Here is a 15,168-nt window from a genome sequence, read left to right on the forward strand (position 1 = left end):
TTTTTTTTTTACAAAGAATAAAAGCTAGTAGGGGTTTTGTAGAGAGAAGGTGGTCACTTGCTTCTGTTATTGCTGTTTTATGAGATCAGGAGCTAAAGTTTCATGGCTGAATTTTTGTGTTAACTGTAAAGCAGCAACCACATGTAAAAAAAACATTTTTATTGTGACTCATCATATTTTATTACAAAGCTTTGTTTGCTACTTTGTCATTTTTACCTTAAACGGTGCATTAAGCTGCCGATACAGGCAACAATTCTCAACATAAACCAAACTTCTCACACATTTGATAGTTACTCTCTGAAAGTCGTGTTGGAAAGTTACAAGAGCTTCTGAACTCTACAAGTCCACTGAACACTTAAAACATCATGGCGTCCAGCCCGTCTTCCATGAACTTCTTGTACATGGCCATGAACTTGGCTGTGAAAGCCTCCAGGTGGTAGATGGCCTTGCTGCCCAGCTGTAGTCTGTGTTCATAGTACGCTGCCAGGTGAGCCACCTCTGTCTTCAGCTGCCCGTCGCAGTTGTTCAGCAGCTCGTTTACCAAATTCTGTTAGACGATGAAACATGAATGACTGTTTATTATATTTTAAATAAGCAGAAAAACTTGTGATGGGGAGTTGAGGTGTAGAAAACTGTACCTTCATGATGATGTCAGGAGGAATGCAGTGAATCAGCAGCTCGTACAACCGAGCTCGAACTTCTAACAGCCTGGAACAGAAGTGGGTGGGGATTTGTATTAAATATCACAGTTAGATTAACGTTCTCCTGATAAAGGGACTCCCCACTCCCTTCTGTCCTCTTCCGTACCTCTGAGGGTTCTGCTGGCTGACGATAGCATTAGCGGTGTCTCTCAGATAGACCTCCCAGTCCGTCTCTGGAACATCTTGGTCGGCTGAAAATGGATACCTTGGGAGGAGGTCATCACACTCTTTATAAGCAAATAGTTACTAATGATCCACTTCTACTAGAAGAGTCACAACTCACTGCTGCACTCTGCAGGCCTCGCACATCAAGAGGGCTTTGCGGAGGTTGCGCCCGGATTTCTCACTGATTTGTTTGGCCAGTTCGGGGGGCAGGAGCAGACCCTCCTTTTTACACACCGATGTCAGTACACTGCAGACCTGGAAATGAAAAACAAATTAACTTCCCGAACAAACATATATCCGATGTTAAACCCTAAAACTGTTCCAACCCTTCTCACCTCCTCTGTGCTTGGCAGAGGAACTCTGACCGCCAGACAACGGCTCCTGATTGGCTCAATGACTTTGGAGGTGGATGTTGAGCAAAGGATGATGCGGCAGGTAGACATATACTTCTCCATCGTGCGACGCAAAGCATGCTGAGCATCTTTTGTGAGTCTGTCCACCTCTGTTAGCAACACCACTGAGAGGAGAGTGCTAATTAATTTATTATTGCTATAAAAGGCTACAGGCATATATGGAAACCAGTTTCCACAAGAAAAATTATACTAGTCATTAGGCCTGTCACGATAAATGTTGCTGGGCGATTAATTGCCTTAGAAATTATTGCGATAAACGATAATACTGTTTGAAATTTGACAATAATTAGGAACTGTCAAATTTAAGAAGATTTTTTTTTATTTGTTTTGCATGTAGTACATTTTTGAACCACCAGATAGCAGTATAAGACTATTGCACCGAAGGATGGATAGAGAGGGAGCGAGCAGCGTCTCTTTAAGAAAAATGGGAGGGAGGCAACTTGACGCGACATGGGCTGTCTCTCTTTGGTTCTCAAAATGGCGGACGTTCGGTGTGGTTTGAGCTCTTTAGCATAGCATTTTCACACAAAGCGTTTAATAAAATAAAAAAATAAAAATCAGTAAACAAGTTCTCGGCTTCTTTTTGCAGAGAAAAACTTTTTACACAAAGGCACAGAATTCAACTGTGAATTTTGGAGCTTCGACAAGACGGAGGCTTTTTTCCCCGAGGTCAGCCTGTTAGCTTAGCTTCTCAGTTTAGCTACTTTTAGCGATCCAAAAACGCGATTTTGGATCGTTAAAATAGATTTTAAAGAGAAAGGGAGGAGTTAGTAAAGAGCACCAGAGTGGATCCTTTTGTCTTTCAGTGTCTTCAGTAGAAAGAGAGAGACGAAGAAACGAGAAAGCCGATAAATGAAAACGAGGTCGACAATTTTCATTTATCATGCGAATAATTGATTTATTGTTTATCGCGACAGGCCTACTAATCATAAAAAATGAACTGGATAATTCATTTATTCAGTGCTCACAGCTGCGTCAAACTGCGCTTGAGTTGCAATGACACAAATGTTTGTTACCTTTGAAGTCTCTCTGGGTGCTCGACTGGATTTGCTGGGACTGAGCCACTGTTTTAATAAGTTCTTGAATCACCACACGGTCCTGGTTTCCCGCATCACTGCGATAAGGAAAGAAAACACCTTAAAACTGTTTTAGCTTCTCTAACCAAACAGACGTCAGTAAATTGAAGTCTTTTTTGAAGCAGTGAAATTAATCTGAACTGAATTTTAAAGTCGACAAAAACAGAGGAAAGTCATCTTTTTTACAAGGTTACCTTGGGTTGACCTCCAAGTGATAGTTGCTGGCTATTGTGTTAATCTCTATTTTCTTCTTTGATGGAGCCTGTTGTACAAAAAAAGGAGTTAGGATCTCTTTGCATCGTTTGAATCTTTAGACAATTTAAACTTATAGATGAGAACAAGTTACAATAAACACATCTGTGGATTTTTTTTAAAGGTTGCTCTGTACTGCACAGTTTATTAGCCAAGTTTTTCCATTCATTAGCCTCTCACCACGACAGTTTGGTGCTCTATGCGAAGTTTCTCCACTCCTGGTCCATACAGTTCCCTCAGTAAACACATGATGCGGGTCTTCTTCCCTGCTCCTGATGGACCGTACACCAACAAGTGAGGAAAGTCGCCACACTGAACCTGAAACAAGAATTCAAGTTGGGCTCTCTGGAGTAGCGTGCTGATTTGAACCTAGACTTGTGCAGGTTAGACAAATAATTATGATGCACTTTCCTTTTCTAGAAAACAAAACTGAATGATTTACTGATTAATTCTAAAATGACTAATACACATGCAATATTGTCCAATATGATAAATTACTGGTTTAAATTCCAAAATAAAGCATGTATGCTCCAAAACACTTCTGAACCAGTTAGGAATGCTCACTTTTCTAAATAAAATGTTTTTAAAGATGTTAAACAACACATAGAAAATGACTTACTGAATTTTTTTATACTAGAAAACACCCAAAATGATGTTTTATTAGTTTATCCTTGTGTTTAGCCAACTGTGTGACGTCAATTTATGAATTAAACTAGCTTTTACAGTGATCAAGTAAAATGAACTCAAAATTGCAGAGAGCAGTCATCCTTTCCACATCACTTTGGCCAACTGTGTTGTTTTGAAAGTGCTTTATAAATAAAGTTGTATTGGATTGTATCATAACATAGTTACGCATAAATTGAACGCATTCAACTTTGGAAACCTAAATATGTTTATGTGCAAATAATACAAGCATACACATGAACCAACACGGGAATAATCTGTTTTGTAGCGGTGCTAAACGAGTAATTAGTGTCCGGTTTGTGATTGTGCTAGCCTGGAAACAATTAGCATAAGTCGTTTTCTTCTCACCAGGTTTTTCAGCTGAGCCGCTTGCTTCTTATGAAAGTCGACCTTGCCGAGGGAAGTTGGTCGATATTTGTCCAGCCACAAACTCATTGTGACAACGATTCAGTAAACTAATATAACGTCGGAGTTGACAAGCTGCCAGCAGGTAGCTAAACTCAGAAACTCCCGCGAAACAAAACCAACCGCGCTGCTGCGCTTCCTGCAACTACGGAAAGGGAAAGGAGTCAAAATTTCTAAATACGCGTGGTGAAAAAGTGAACACTGTCTGCTCGAGAGAGGGTGTAAGTTTAAACTTTTAGTCACCCCATAAGGTGTAGGAACAATAGTAATAACTTTGTTAAACAATAACTTCTTTAATTGCTGCATTTTAACAGTGATAAAAGTAACTTTCTTATTATCGCAGCATATTGCTGCATCTTCATAGAAAACAGCTGCATCCTGTGTTGACAGAAACATTTTTATTATAACAATATCAAGAATATATTAGACGGAACAAGAACAAGACTGTGTGAGGACATTGCTCTCGAAGATTTATTAATAATTAAGTAAGTCAATCCTGGTCATTGTACAAATAAAGTAAAAAATCTGAAAAAGAACAAGATAGCTTAAAAGGCTAAAAGAAGCAAACTGCTAGCTACATGCAAAATATTCTGAAAGGCTGGTTAAAAAGTAGCAAAAGACTAGCTGGAAGGTAAATAGCAAAAAGGCTGTTTAAAAACTTACAGTAGCGAAATGCTAGCTAGAAGCAGAAATAGCAGATTGCTAAGAGCCAAAGCAGACATATCCAACCACTATAGAGATTTAAAGGTGTACCAGCTCAAATGATCACTTTCATCTTATGCAATATAAAATCATTATTTAGTTTATTTTTAATCATTCTTTTTTTTTCAATTTTTTTTTCCAAGTTGCCCATGTCCTCTTCTATGCATCAGATGTACTGCAGTGTCCTTCACACCCAACCTTGACCCAGGACAACCGGATGGATGAGACCATGGGAGGATTGTGGACGAAGGATAGCATCTTTTCCACTGAACGGTCCAATACCACAAAGAAATGTGAGACAGTTAATCTGACACTAAGCAAGACATGCCTCTGCATCCGTGAAAAAAGTGTGAGCATTTCAGTAAATCTTTCTGTTCTATAAGCAATATCTGGTCTAAGAACCCAGCAGTCTGGTTCCTTTCACACAAGTTTATGTTGCCTCACATTCTCTCGTATAAAAATGTCCAGTTTCAGTCATATTGTTCCTCACACACTAAACAGGAAATATGCAGAATCTTAAATCCCTGTTTTCTGTCACGCAACAACCAAATTAGAGGATAATTCAGATTATCTCACTGAAAGAACAACAATATTTGTTGTCAAAATAAAGATTTCAGACAGTATCAACGTCACATTTTTAAGACAGCTTAGCTTACTTAACACAGAATGAATGTCATGCTGAGGTATTTTCTTGTATAGCTACACTTTATGAAATGAAAAGACTTCCTTTTAAGGAATGTAAATCGCTCGCCACTTTTCATGCGAGAGTTTTAAACTAAAACCATCTTATGTTGAGAAATGACAGAGTTGTTACCATTTTGGTCAACAAATGAAAACTACTAATGATGTAAAATATGACAAAATGTCACGCTCAGAGGATGTGTTGATAATGACTCTCAGCTACTACCACATCACATTTTAGCCCCATTTCTGTAAGATAGGCTGAGTTATAGCCATTTTTGTGTTGCCTAATGGCGACTAGCTGTGGCACAAGACATTTTATTTGCTTTTCTTCTGCTTCTGCATCAGACTAGTTGAAAAAAGCTGTCAAACCCATCAAAGGCCATCTACTGTTTCTTTCCTCTTCCTCAGGCTGATTGAGATAAAAATACCTCTGTGTGTGACAGGAATGTTATATATGAAGCGTGCCTCAGCAAGTTGGCGTAGCTTATATGGAAACGTGTACTTGAATTATATTCATGCAGATCAATCATCCAGATAATAAACACTCTAAAATCTCACGAGGTTCCTGCAAACAGAACACATTTTGTAAGTCTAAACTTTATTCAGAACCTTTTTATCGTAAATGTGCTTTGTTCTGACAGAGTATTGGTAGACATCCCTCTTTAGGGACCAGATCTTCTCTCTCTCAGAACATGCCTGAACAGGAGAATCCCCTTCATAAAATGTTACAAATTTTAGGGTTTTGCTCTTGACTGAAGACATTCCCTCCAAAAACTTCATGTTTTTTTCTGTCAAACTTGAGCCCTGTGACATAACTCAAGCTCTGCTGAACAAAGCTCATTGACTGCTTTGCTGTTGCTGCTTAAAAAGGGGTTTGACAGTGAAGAAGTTGACAGAGGATAAGAACAATTTAAAGCATTACCTCATGAGCTGTCGAGGAATGTGAGCGTAAGGTGAAAAATCTGTCCCCTTGAGCCATATCACAGTGTACGAGGGAGAGGGGAGGGTTGGGGGATGCCAAGCCCTTTTCATCAAAGAGGCTTTTTAAAATTAGTTATTGCCCAAAGGTGAAAAGGTGATAATGTTTCTACCAGTGTCTGAGTGGCAGCCTGAAGTATTAGAAAAATAGTTTTGTTAACCACTGATTGGATTTTAATTAAACTCTTAGAACGTAACCACTGGATGTGCATCTACAACTGAATAATTTCTCGAGGTAACCCTATTCAAGATGGCCGCCACAACTAATTGACTTCAGACTGTGCAAAAACGGCTGTACTTTAGCCAGTTTTACAGACATTGAGCTAACATTTTGTGTGGTAGTAGCTGAGAGTGTTCCTCAACATTGGCTCTGAGTCAGGGCTTAATCTGTAAACCGATCATGCCGTAACTCAAACAGTGGGCGGGCTCTGGGGGTTCTTCCCCAGAAAATTTTGAATAAAGTAGATGTGATTTCCTGCATTTTGGTGTAATGGGTTGTCAAACATCTACTTTTACCTACATTTGTAAACACTCTGCTTCTATCATCCTACACCCCCTCCCACTTACTTGACGGTTCTGAGCCTGACACTGTCCCTGCTCATTGTTGTCCGACTCCACATGTGAAATGTCCAGGCGCCTCTTCAGCTGTTCTTGGCGGCTGCCTGTGGGCTCCTGCCCACGTACGACTGCCTGGTTAGCTCGGCACTCACCTCCATCACTCTTGGGGGCAGAGATTTTTTTCAAGGGTAGAGGCAGAAATGCTATTTGAAGAGGCAGTTCCTATGTGACATTAAGACGCTTATAAGTGGCTGTTGTGTTTAAAATTAGTGTTTATGTGATTATTTTCAGTTTACATATCCAATATAAGTTTTATTCATTCAAGGCAGTCATATTTGTTCATAATTTTATCATTAGTAAACCTGAGAGTTACCGGAGCCAAGCAAACAGTTACCGGAATGAACCCTGTCAAAATAACAGAGTTCAAGTAGGTTTATTGTCATTCTCATCACATGTGGTATATGAGGTGGAACAAAATTATGTATGCAGGGTCCCAGTTACACTCAACAATAGCAAAAATATAAAGTGTAAAAATAAACGGTATAAAAGGATCTAAGATATACACGCAGGGGTGTCAAACTCCAGGCCTCGAGGGCCTGAGTCCTGCAACTTTTAGATGTTGCACTAGCTGGTCCAAAACACCTGAATCATATGACTGAATTAGCTTCTCAGTGCAGTCAAGTTCTCCAAAGTCCTGCTAATGATCTCCTTATTGATTCAGCTGTGTGGCATCAGAGACGCATCTAAAAGTTGCAAGACTCGAGGCCTGGAGTTTGACACCTGTGCACTAAGATATACACCAAGATAAACGCCAAATGAAGGCCACACGTCACGCCAAAAGATCTAAGATATACCCTAAACACTAATAATGAGAAACAATATAGCATAACAACAGCAGCCCGAACACGAGTCTGTGGTGAGCAAATGTGCACCAATGAATACAGCAGCATGAGATAATCAGCAGCATGAGATAATCAGCAGCATATCAGCAGCACAGATAAATCACATAGCACCAATTAAAGTGGCATTACAGTGATTTTTTTTAGCACTGCTCTGAGTGCTGCTAACACAACTCCCAAGATCTTGCAGTTTTGCTTCTGGTTCACAAGGTTTGAAGATGACTTCAATTCAAAACCGTAAAATGGAAGGTGGAGGGTGATAGGCCTTTGATTTAGTTTTCATTTTAAGATACAAAATGATTTTCACAACAAAATTAGATGATTCATGTTTTTCCCTTTTGCTCACTTGGGCTGTCACAAACTATAACCACACTTCATGACCCCCCCCCCCCACACACACACACACACACACACTCACACACTGACATTTCAAACACCTGCCTGTGGACCTGCCTCTCTTCGCTGAGGTAATGTAGGAGGGAAACGCATTCCTCAGTCTTTTTCCCCTCTCTCCTCCCTCTCAGCGTTTCACATCTTTACCAAATAATCTGTTTCTGAATTGTTCTGCTGGATCTTCGTTCTCCGGACTGCAGCGTTCTGGCAAAATGTCCCGGTATGTTCATATCTGATTTTAACGTTTTTTTTTTCTTTTTACATTTCACCAGATGTTTCGAAGAGCTTTCGCAGCTCCTGAAGCTCTCTAACACGGCAGTTTTGAAGTCATTTTTTTTGTGTGAAGAGTTTCACTGCAGCAGTTCTTTCAAACATCCTGGCTGAAGGATTTATGAGGAAACGTGTCTCTGTTCACACATCGGTGCTATGCAACCATCTTACATTATATTATGTCAGAGTTTAAAGGTATTTTTTTAAATGTTTTTACCTCATTTTAAGTCATTTTGCTGTGTGCATGACAGGAAAAGAAAATGTAAAGCCAAGGAAAGGGTGTGCAGCCAACAGCTAAGAATAGCTGTATAGCAGGAACAAACAACGTGTTCGAGGAAAATGCCTTTGTTCAAAAACCAGAAGGAAATAAAAGTGATCTGCAAATTGTAGTGAGCCGAATGTTACTGGATTGCATTAGGTACATTTTGTTTTGGTCTATTGCATTTAATTTAACTCACAAAACAGTTTAAATTCTATCAAGTGTAGCATTAAAGTATGCTACTTTTTCAGTTTATACCCTTAAACGAATGTTAACAGTTTATTTAATAACGTGGATGCTATTTGCACATACGGACAGAATTTAAATGGACAGCTCAAAGAGTTACTGACATCCTGTGTTTCTAATGATTCATGCAGAGACACGCGTCTTTTCATTTCTTTTAATCTTCTTTATGTTTCTCAACGTTTAATGTCTGCGAGTGATATTTGTGGTTACTGATAATTATCTGATGAAGGGTAACTGAGCTCACGCAGTCCTTTTTAATGAGACTGATAAAAAGTATCTGTTCTTGAAGTAGCTCAACTTTTCAACAGCAGTTTTCAATTTGTTCTTTCCATAAAAACATGTTTAAAATTATGTTTTGCGGGAAAATAAACATTATTTAGAATATTTAGCTAGTTAATGAGTTAGGATTAATTTTACATTTGCAGGCTTTTGTTACCCTGAATTATCATTATTTTGTACCGTAACTATTTTACTTTGGGTTAAAAACGTTCAAATGAGCCAATATCTCATAAAAAAATGTACATTATATCATTTTGTTAAACTTAGTCTGTAACCTTTATGACTAAAAGAGCTATTTCTTCCCAATTACTCACTAAATAAAATGTGTATGGAGCCGCTAAACTTGCTACAAATTTGATTAATGAACTGAGGGCCCGCGGACCACTTGAAGTTCATTAAAGGGAGTATTTTTTTGGCCCATATGGGGTATATTAACTAAAAATATCTGATTGCTAATATTTATTGATATTTTTACATGACAAGTCAAGAAGAAAAAAACAGTTTTTATCAATTTTGTAAAAATGAAATACTGTAATATTTAGGCCTATGCGAGTTTTCTTTATAAATGTGGAAAAATGAGTTAAGTATCTTACATTGTAGTAATTAATGAGACAAGAAGGCCACGTTCAGCTGAGCGGCAGCTTCACAGGTTCCCTGTGAAATGTTTCTGCTTCGACTCAATCTTTTTTTGTTCCTGTTGCTTTTGTTTTAACTTTTTTGGGCGCCTACGCTGCACATCCACAGTACGGGTATGACCGCGACACACGTGTGGAGTTTTCTGTGTCGCTGCCTTGCCTTCCTGCCATCGTGGTTCAGTCCTTCCAGCCTCAGGCCTGTCATGGCAGCTGTCTCCATACTCCATCTGCTTGCACAGACCGAACTCTACGGACCCGTTCGGTTCCACGTGGAAACCTAGGATGTTCTCCTTCTGCCGGACCCAGTTCTGCACTGCAGTCTAGGAGGGCAGCTGCTGCGGTCCTTATTACCATCAAGCTGCTGACAGGACCACGCCGCTAACCGAACCACACCTCTAACAGTACCATGGTGCCAATGGGACCATGTTGCTAAGATAAACTCACCGTCATCAGAACCACTCTGCCAATAGGACCATGCTGTTGTAGATTTACTTCTTTTTCACTTTTGGCGCCTTGTTTCTATATTTTTGTTGCATGCTTTGCCGAACCAAACTATGAGAATCGTGCTGCTGTTGTTCTGTGTATCGTTTTGCACTATTAGTGTTTAGTGTATATCTTAGACCTTTTAACATACCGTTTTGCATTTGTTCAGTGTATATCTGTTTATATCTTAGATCCTTATTTACTGTTTCTTTTTACACTTTAAATAGTTTTGATATTGTTGATGTAACTGGGACTCTGTATACACAGTTTTGTTCCACCTCATGCACCACATGCGTTGCGAATGACAATAAAGAGCCTTGACTTGACTTAAGCATAAAGTTAAAGTGAATTTGAAAATTAGTCCAGTTTGTTGGATATGTAATTGAATTTTAAAATAAAAAGAAGCACTTCCATTTGCTGTGACTATTATTTATTTATTTGTGTCAAATTGACTCACCATATCTCTTCTCAGCGACAGGTCTTAAAGGTATTCCAAAAATTTCTGGTGAATTTGAGAGAAAGAGCACACCGTGAAACTACGTCAGCCAAAAGAAGTGGCAAACTAGTAGCCAGTATGTGTACTATTATTCATGGATTTGCAAAAGAAATGACTGGAAAACTGCTAAAACAAAACAAAACAAATCAGTTTTATGTTAGTTTTGGTCAAAGCTTGAAAGAGCCGCTGCAGAGGGACCGGAGAGCCGCATGTGGCCCCAGAGCCGCAGGTTGCAGACCCCTCCCCAGTTTAATCATTTACACATACAATCATTTGAACATTGCTGCTGCTGAAAGACAAAGGTGGACGATAGTATTCTTACTCATGTCTGTGTGTGTGTTCATGTGTCAGCAAAATATCTCATGAATTACTGGACACATTTTAATGATGAATCCTTGGATAATCTACAACTGATTTAATTTTAGATTCAGTATGAATCAAGATGGTGGCCACCCCAACTGACCGAAGAAAACACAACAATGAACACAATTTATTATTGGTACCACTTTACAATAAGACTCCCCTTATAGATGGCTAATAAATAGTTTATAGATGCATTATTAATTCCCCTATAAACACTTAATAAATTATTAATAACTGCTTGCATTAATTAAGGGTGAGATCGAGACAAAACTGACCATTTTCTTGCCAAACAGCGAGCCATATCTGTTCACCTATTTCATCTAGACTTGTTATATATCATTATTAAAAGTTATTATTATTATTATATTAAACATTTCAGACTAAGTTACTACCTTATAAGCACTATGAGCATTTGTAAACTTATGTTTTTAGGATATAATCTTAGTTGTAGATACTTTTGTAATGCCATGATAAAACACAATATTATATGCTAAAGAAATAGTTTTACAAATGTTTATTGTATTTACAAGGTAACATAGTCTGTTTAATAGAACAACTATCAATGAAATATATAGGTGAACAGATTTGGCTCACTATTTGGTAAGAAACTGGTCAGTTTTGTCTGTCACCTTTAATTAATGCATAGTAAGCAGGTATTAATGATTTATAAAGTGTTTATAGAGGAATTAATAACACATATGTATAAACTTTTTATAAGCCTTATTGTAAAGTGGTACCAATTTATTTAATTCTACAGATATTGACCTAAAGTTTGGTGTGGTAGAAGCTGAGAGTGATTTCCAAAATATCTTCTGAGCACCAGCAGATTGCACAAGAGCTTAGTTAAAAATGTTGCTTTAATGATTTAAAGTCAACTTTGCTTGTCTGTTAACAAAATATCTCATAAACAACTGGAAGGATTTTAACAAAACTTCAAGGAAATGATCACTGGATGTACCGTTGCAAGTAGGCTGGCTGCCACAGATAATCAACCTTTGCAAACATGAAAATGTCTTTAACTCTGTTTCACAACTACTGAGCTAAAAGTTGAAACGGCAGCAGCTGTGAGTCACAGCACCTGCTCTGAGTGGGGCATCTCGCAACATCACATTGCATTCAAGGTGTTTTACGCTGGCACTGAACTGGTGCCATATTTTGAACAGTTTGTTGAGGGATTGTTCTGAAACAAGAATTTGTGATGTAAACTCCTGCAGGCTTGTCTCAGCAGCATCTTGAGGGGCTGGAAAATGTAAATGTCTTTGCACATCCAGACTTGAATTTGTTGTTATTACATGCATATATTCTTTATAATGTGCACGTGTGAGAACTTGTGTTGGTTTGTTTAAAGTGACAGTCTTTTTCTTTCTTCTTCTTCACTCACCTGCACAGGTGTGAAAGGAGTCGTGGTGTTTACACGAGGTCCAGATTGTCGGTTCTTTCAGTGATTCTATAAGACCCGGTGAGACGTGAAGTAATGCGTGAAGGTCCGGTCCAACAGGCACCTTTACCTCCAGGCTGTGAATGTCCCTCTGAGCAAACTGCAAAGACAAGAACCCCCACCCCCCATCTCAAAACTCCTAAATCCCACCCGAGAGCCATGTCTGGGCCTGCTCCTTTAGGTGCCTCCCTGAAACCTGTGGCTATCCATGCTCAAAAATGGACGCGTCTAGAGATGGACAGCTTGTTTTCCTGTGATGCAGCCGAGTCTGACTTGAAGCAGAATGGACACCACTGGAGTTCAGACCTGTCTCCTGGGACAGTTCAGGACAAAGAGGCAGCTGAAGTGGATTTTAAAGGTGCTTTTTGTAATAATTCTGCGTCTGAAGAGCTGAATATAAAAGAGTGTAAACCTGCAGCACCTGAGCAGCAGGAAGTGACATCCTGTGAGACCTCATCTGTCTTTCCAGCAGAAACCTGCAGCGACGACCATCTGCCTGTGTCCGTGAACCTATCAGAGGACTGCTCGCTGGACGTGCTGAGAATCGTGAAACACAAACCTAGTGCCATTGTGTTCTGTGATTATGGCTGCAGTTCTGACAGCCAGGTGATTGATGTCAGTGAGAGCTCTGATGAGGGCGAGGCCTCCTCCTCCACGTCTACAGGAGAGGAGAGTGATGATGATGATGATGATGAATTTCCTGAGACGTTACAATATAGGGAATTCCTGGTGAGTCGCCATCGTCGAAGCCTGAGCAGGAACAGGAAGTGTTTGAGGAGGAAACCGGATGTCCTGTTTCATGGCAGCGGACGAAAGAGCAGCAGCAAGAGCAAACCTGAGCTGACGGGCAGCAAGGATGCAGAGGATGGACAGCAGGTAATTACAACAGTACAAGGACAAAACAACAACAACAAAAGAAGCAGTTCAGTTCATTGTGCTCCAGGTGTCATGAACTACTTCACAGCAGTCAGAAGCAGTAAACGTTTTACTCAAAATCTTTTCAACGGAGTATTTAACCAGAGAAAATTAATTTTCTGTGAAAATGCAGCACGAACGCTGAGCACTGAAGGACTTTGCTGAAATTTGCTGAAGAAGCTGAAACAAAGTTGTTAAAGCTTAAAGGAGCAAAACACTAGCTAAAATTAAAAAAGGCAAATCACTAGCTAAAATAAAGGCAAATCACTAGCTAAAATAAAGGCACATCACTAGCTAAAATCCAAAAATAGCAAAATGATTGTTAAAAGGTGAAAAGCATAAAAATGTTACCTAAATGTAGCAAAATTTTAGCTGAAAGTAAGTACTAGCAATACACTGACTAGAAGCTAAAAACTAGCAAAAAGCTAGCTAAAAATAGGAAAATGAGCTAAAAGCTATACTGTAGTAATAAATAATACAAAGTAATAAAAATGATAGTTTAAATCAAAAAGTAGTAAAAGGTTAGAAGCTAAAAGTAGCAAAAGCTATCTAAAAGTAGCGAAACTAGCTAAAAGCTATAGTAGTAAAAGGCTAGAAGCTAAAAGTAGCAGAAAGCTAGCTAATAGTAGCAAAATTAGCTAAACGCTATAGTAATAAAATTAGTAAAAGGCTAGACAGAAGCTAAAACTCACAAAAGCTTGATAAATTAAGCAAAATTAGCTAAAAGCTATAGTAGTAAAATGGTAGCTAAAAGCAAAAGTAGTAAAAAGCTAGATAGAAGCAAAATGTAGCAAAAGAACAGCTAAAAACTAAAAGTAGCAGAATGCTATCTGAACATTGAAAGTAGCATAAGAAGATAAAATAAGAACATATCTGCTGAAGCAGATTCCAAAGAGAGCAATGTTTTTGAAAGTGCAAAAATCTTTATTTCTGTTGAGAAAAATTTTGTAAACTTGAAAAAGATAAGACAAGCATTTAACAGTTCCCGAAGGAGGGAGAAATTCACAAAATATATACAAAATAGAAGTATGATAATATTAGTTATGTCCTGAATGAGCTGATTTGTTTTGATATAAGAAAAAAAGCATAAATAATATGCGTAATAGTAATAATATACTACTAATAATAATAATAGTACGTGGAGTGCAAAAATTGTAGGAAAACAAACAAACAAGACAAAAACACACACACACCAGAATATTGTGACTGTGAGTATACACACTGTGGCCTGTTAAATGTTGCTGCTCTGTGCATCTCAGCCAATAAATTAACTTTAGTGTTTTTCTTCAATGTTCACTGTCAACCACTAGAGGGCAGCAGTGTCACAATTTTATAGTTTTCTGGGTCCAGTTTATGAACTTATAATTTCATACAATAAACAATGTGGTGAATTTGTGGAGTCACTGGTGCCCATATCCAACAGTCACTGTGCGAGAGGCGGGGGACACCCTGGACAGGTCTCCAGTCCATCACAGGGACACATGGAGGCAAACTAGACAAACAACCATTCACTCTCTAACTCACGCCTAGGGACAATTTAGAGTTACCAATCGTGTTTTTTGTCTGTGGGAAGAAACCGGAGCACCCGGAGGAAACCCACGCATGCACAGAGAGAACATGCAAACTCCACCCAGAATGGCCCTCAGCCAGGATTTGAACCGTTGACCACTAAGGAATGGCAGCTCTACCAACTGAGCCATCAAGACTGTTTATTAAGTATGCAACTCTGATAAACAGTCAGTACATGCAGATATTTAAAGGAGCTGTCTTTTCCGGCACAACTAATACAATGATGCTTTAACTTTCATGCATTTAGTTTGTTTTCTCTTGGGGACACATTGAACAAAAACATATTAACATTACATGAGCTTTGA

At 38.8% G+C, this 15,168-nt stretch overlaps 2 protein-coding genes across 2 annotated transcripts in view; one reads left to right on the forward strand and one right to left on the reverse strand.

Moving 5' to 3' along the window:
* Positions 1-175: 175 nt before the first annotated feature.
* rfc3 (replication factor C (activator 1) 3) lies at positions 176-3,751 on the reverse strand. The gene is made up of 9 exons (XM_037687369.1): positions 3,640-3,751; positions 2,788-2,925; positions 2,550-2,617; positions 2,296-2,393; positions 1,202-1,383; positions 985-1,121; positions 808-906; positions 639-708; positions 176-547 (listed from the first exon to the last, which is right to left on the reverse strand). The coding sequence occupies exons 1-9, from the start codon at positions 3,724-3,726 to the stop codon at positions 356-358; spliced, it is 1,071 nt and encodes a 356-aa protein (XP_037543297.1). The 5' UTR covers positions 3,727-3,751; the 3' UTR covers positions 176-355.
* An 8,787-nt stretch (positions 3,752-12,538) lies between these two features.
* The window catches only part of LOC119420003 (stAR-related lipid transfer protein 13), a 75,259-nt gene continuing 72,629 nt past the window's right edge, over positions 12,539-15,168 (forward strand). Inside the window, exon 1 of the mRNA XM_037687370.1 lies at positions 12,539-13,255. Within this exon, the coding sequence (XP_037543298.1) occupies positions 12,539-13,255 (717 nt within the window). The remainder of the gene's footprint in view (positions 13,256-15,168) is intronic.

The sequence above is a fragment of the Nematolebias whitei genome, chromosome 14 (genome assembly GCF_014905685.2).
Source record: "Nematolebias whitei isolate Nwh7 chromosome 14, NemWhi1, whole genome shotgun sequence".
NCBI lineage: Eukaryota > Metazoa > Chordata > Actinopteri > Cyprinodontiformes > Rivulidae > Nematolebias > Nematolebias whitei.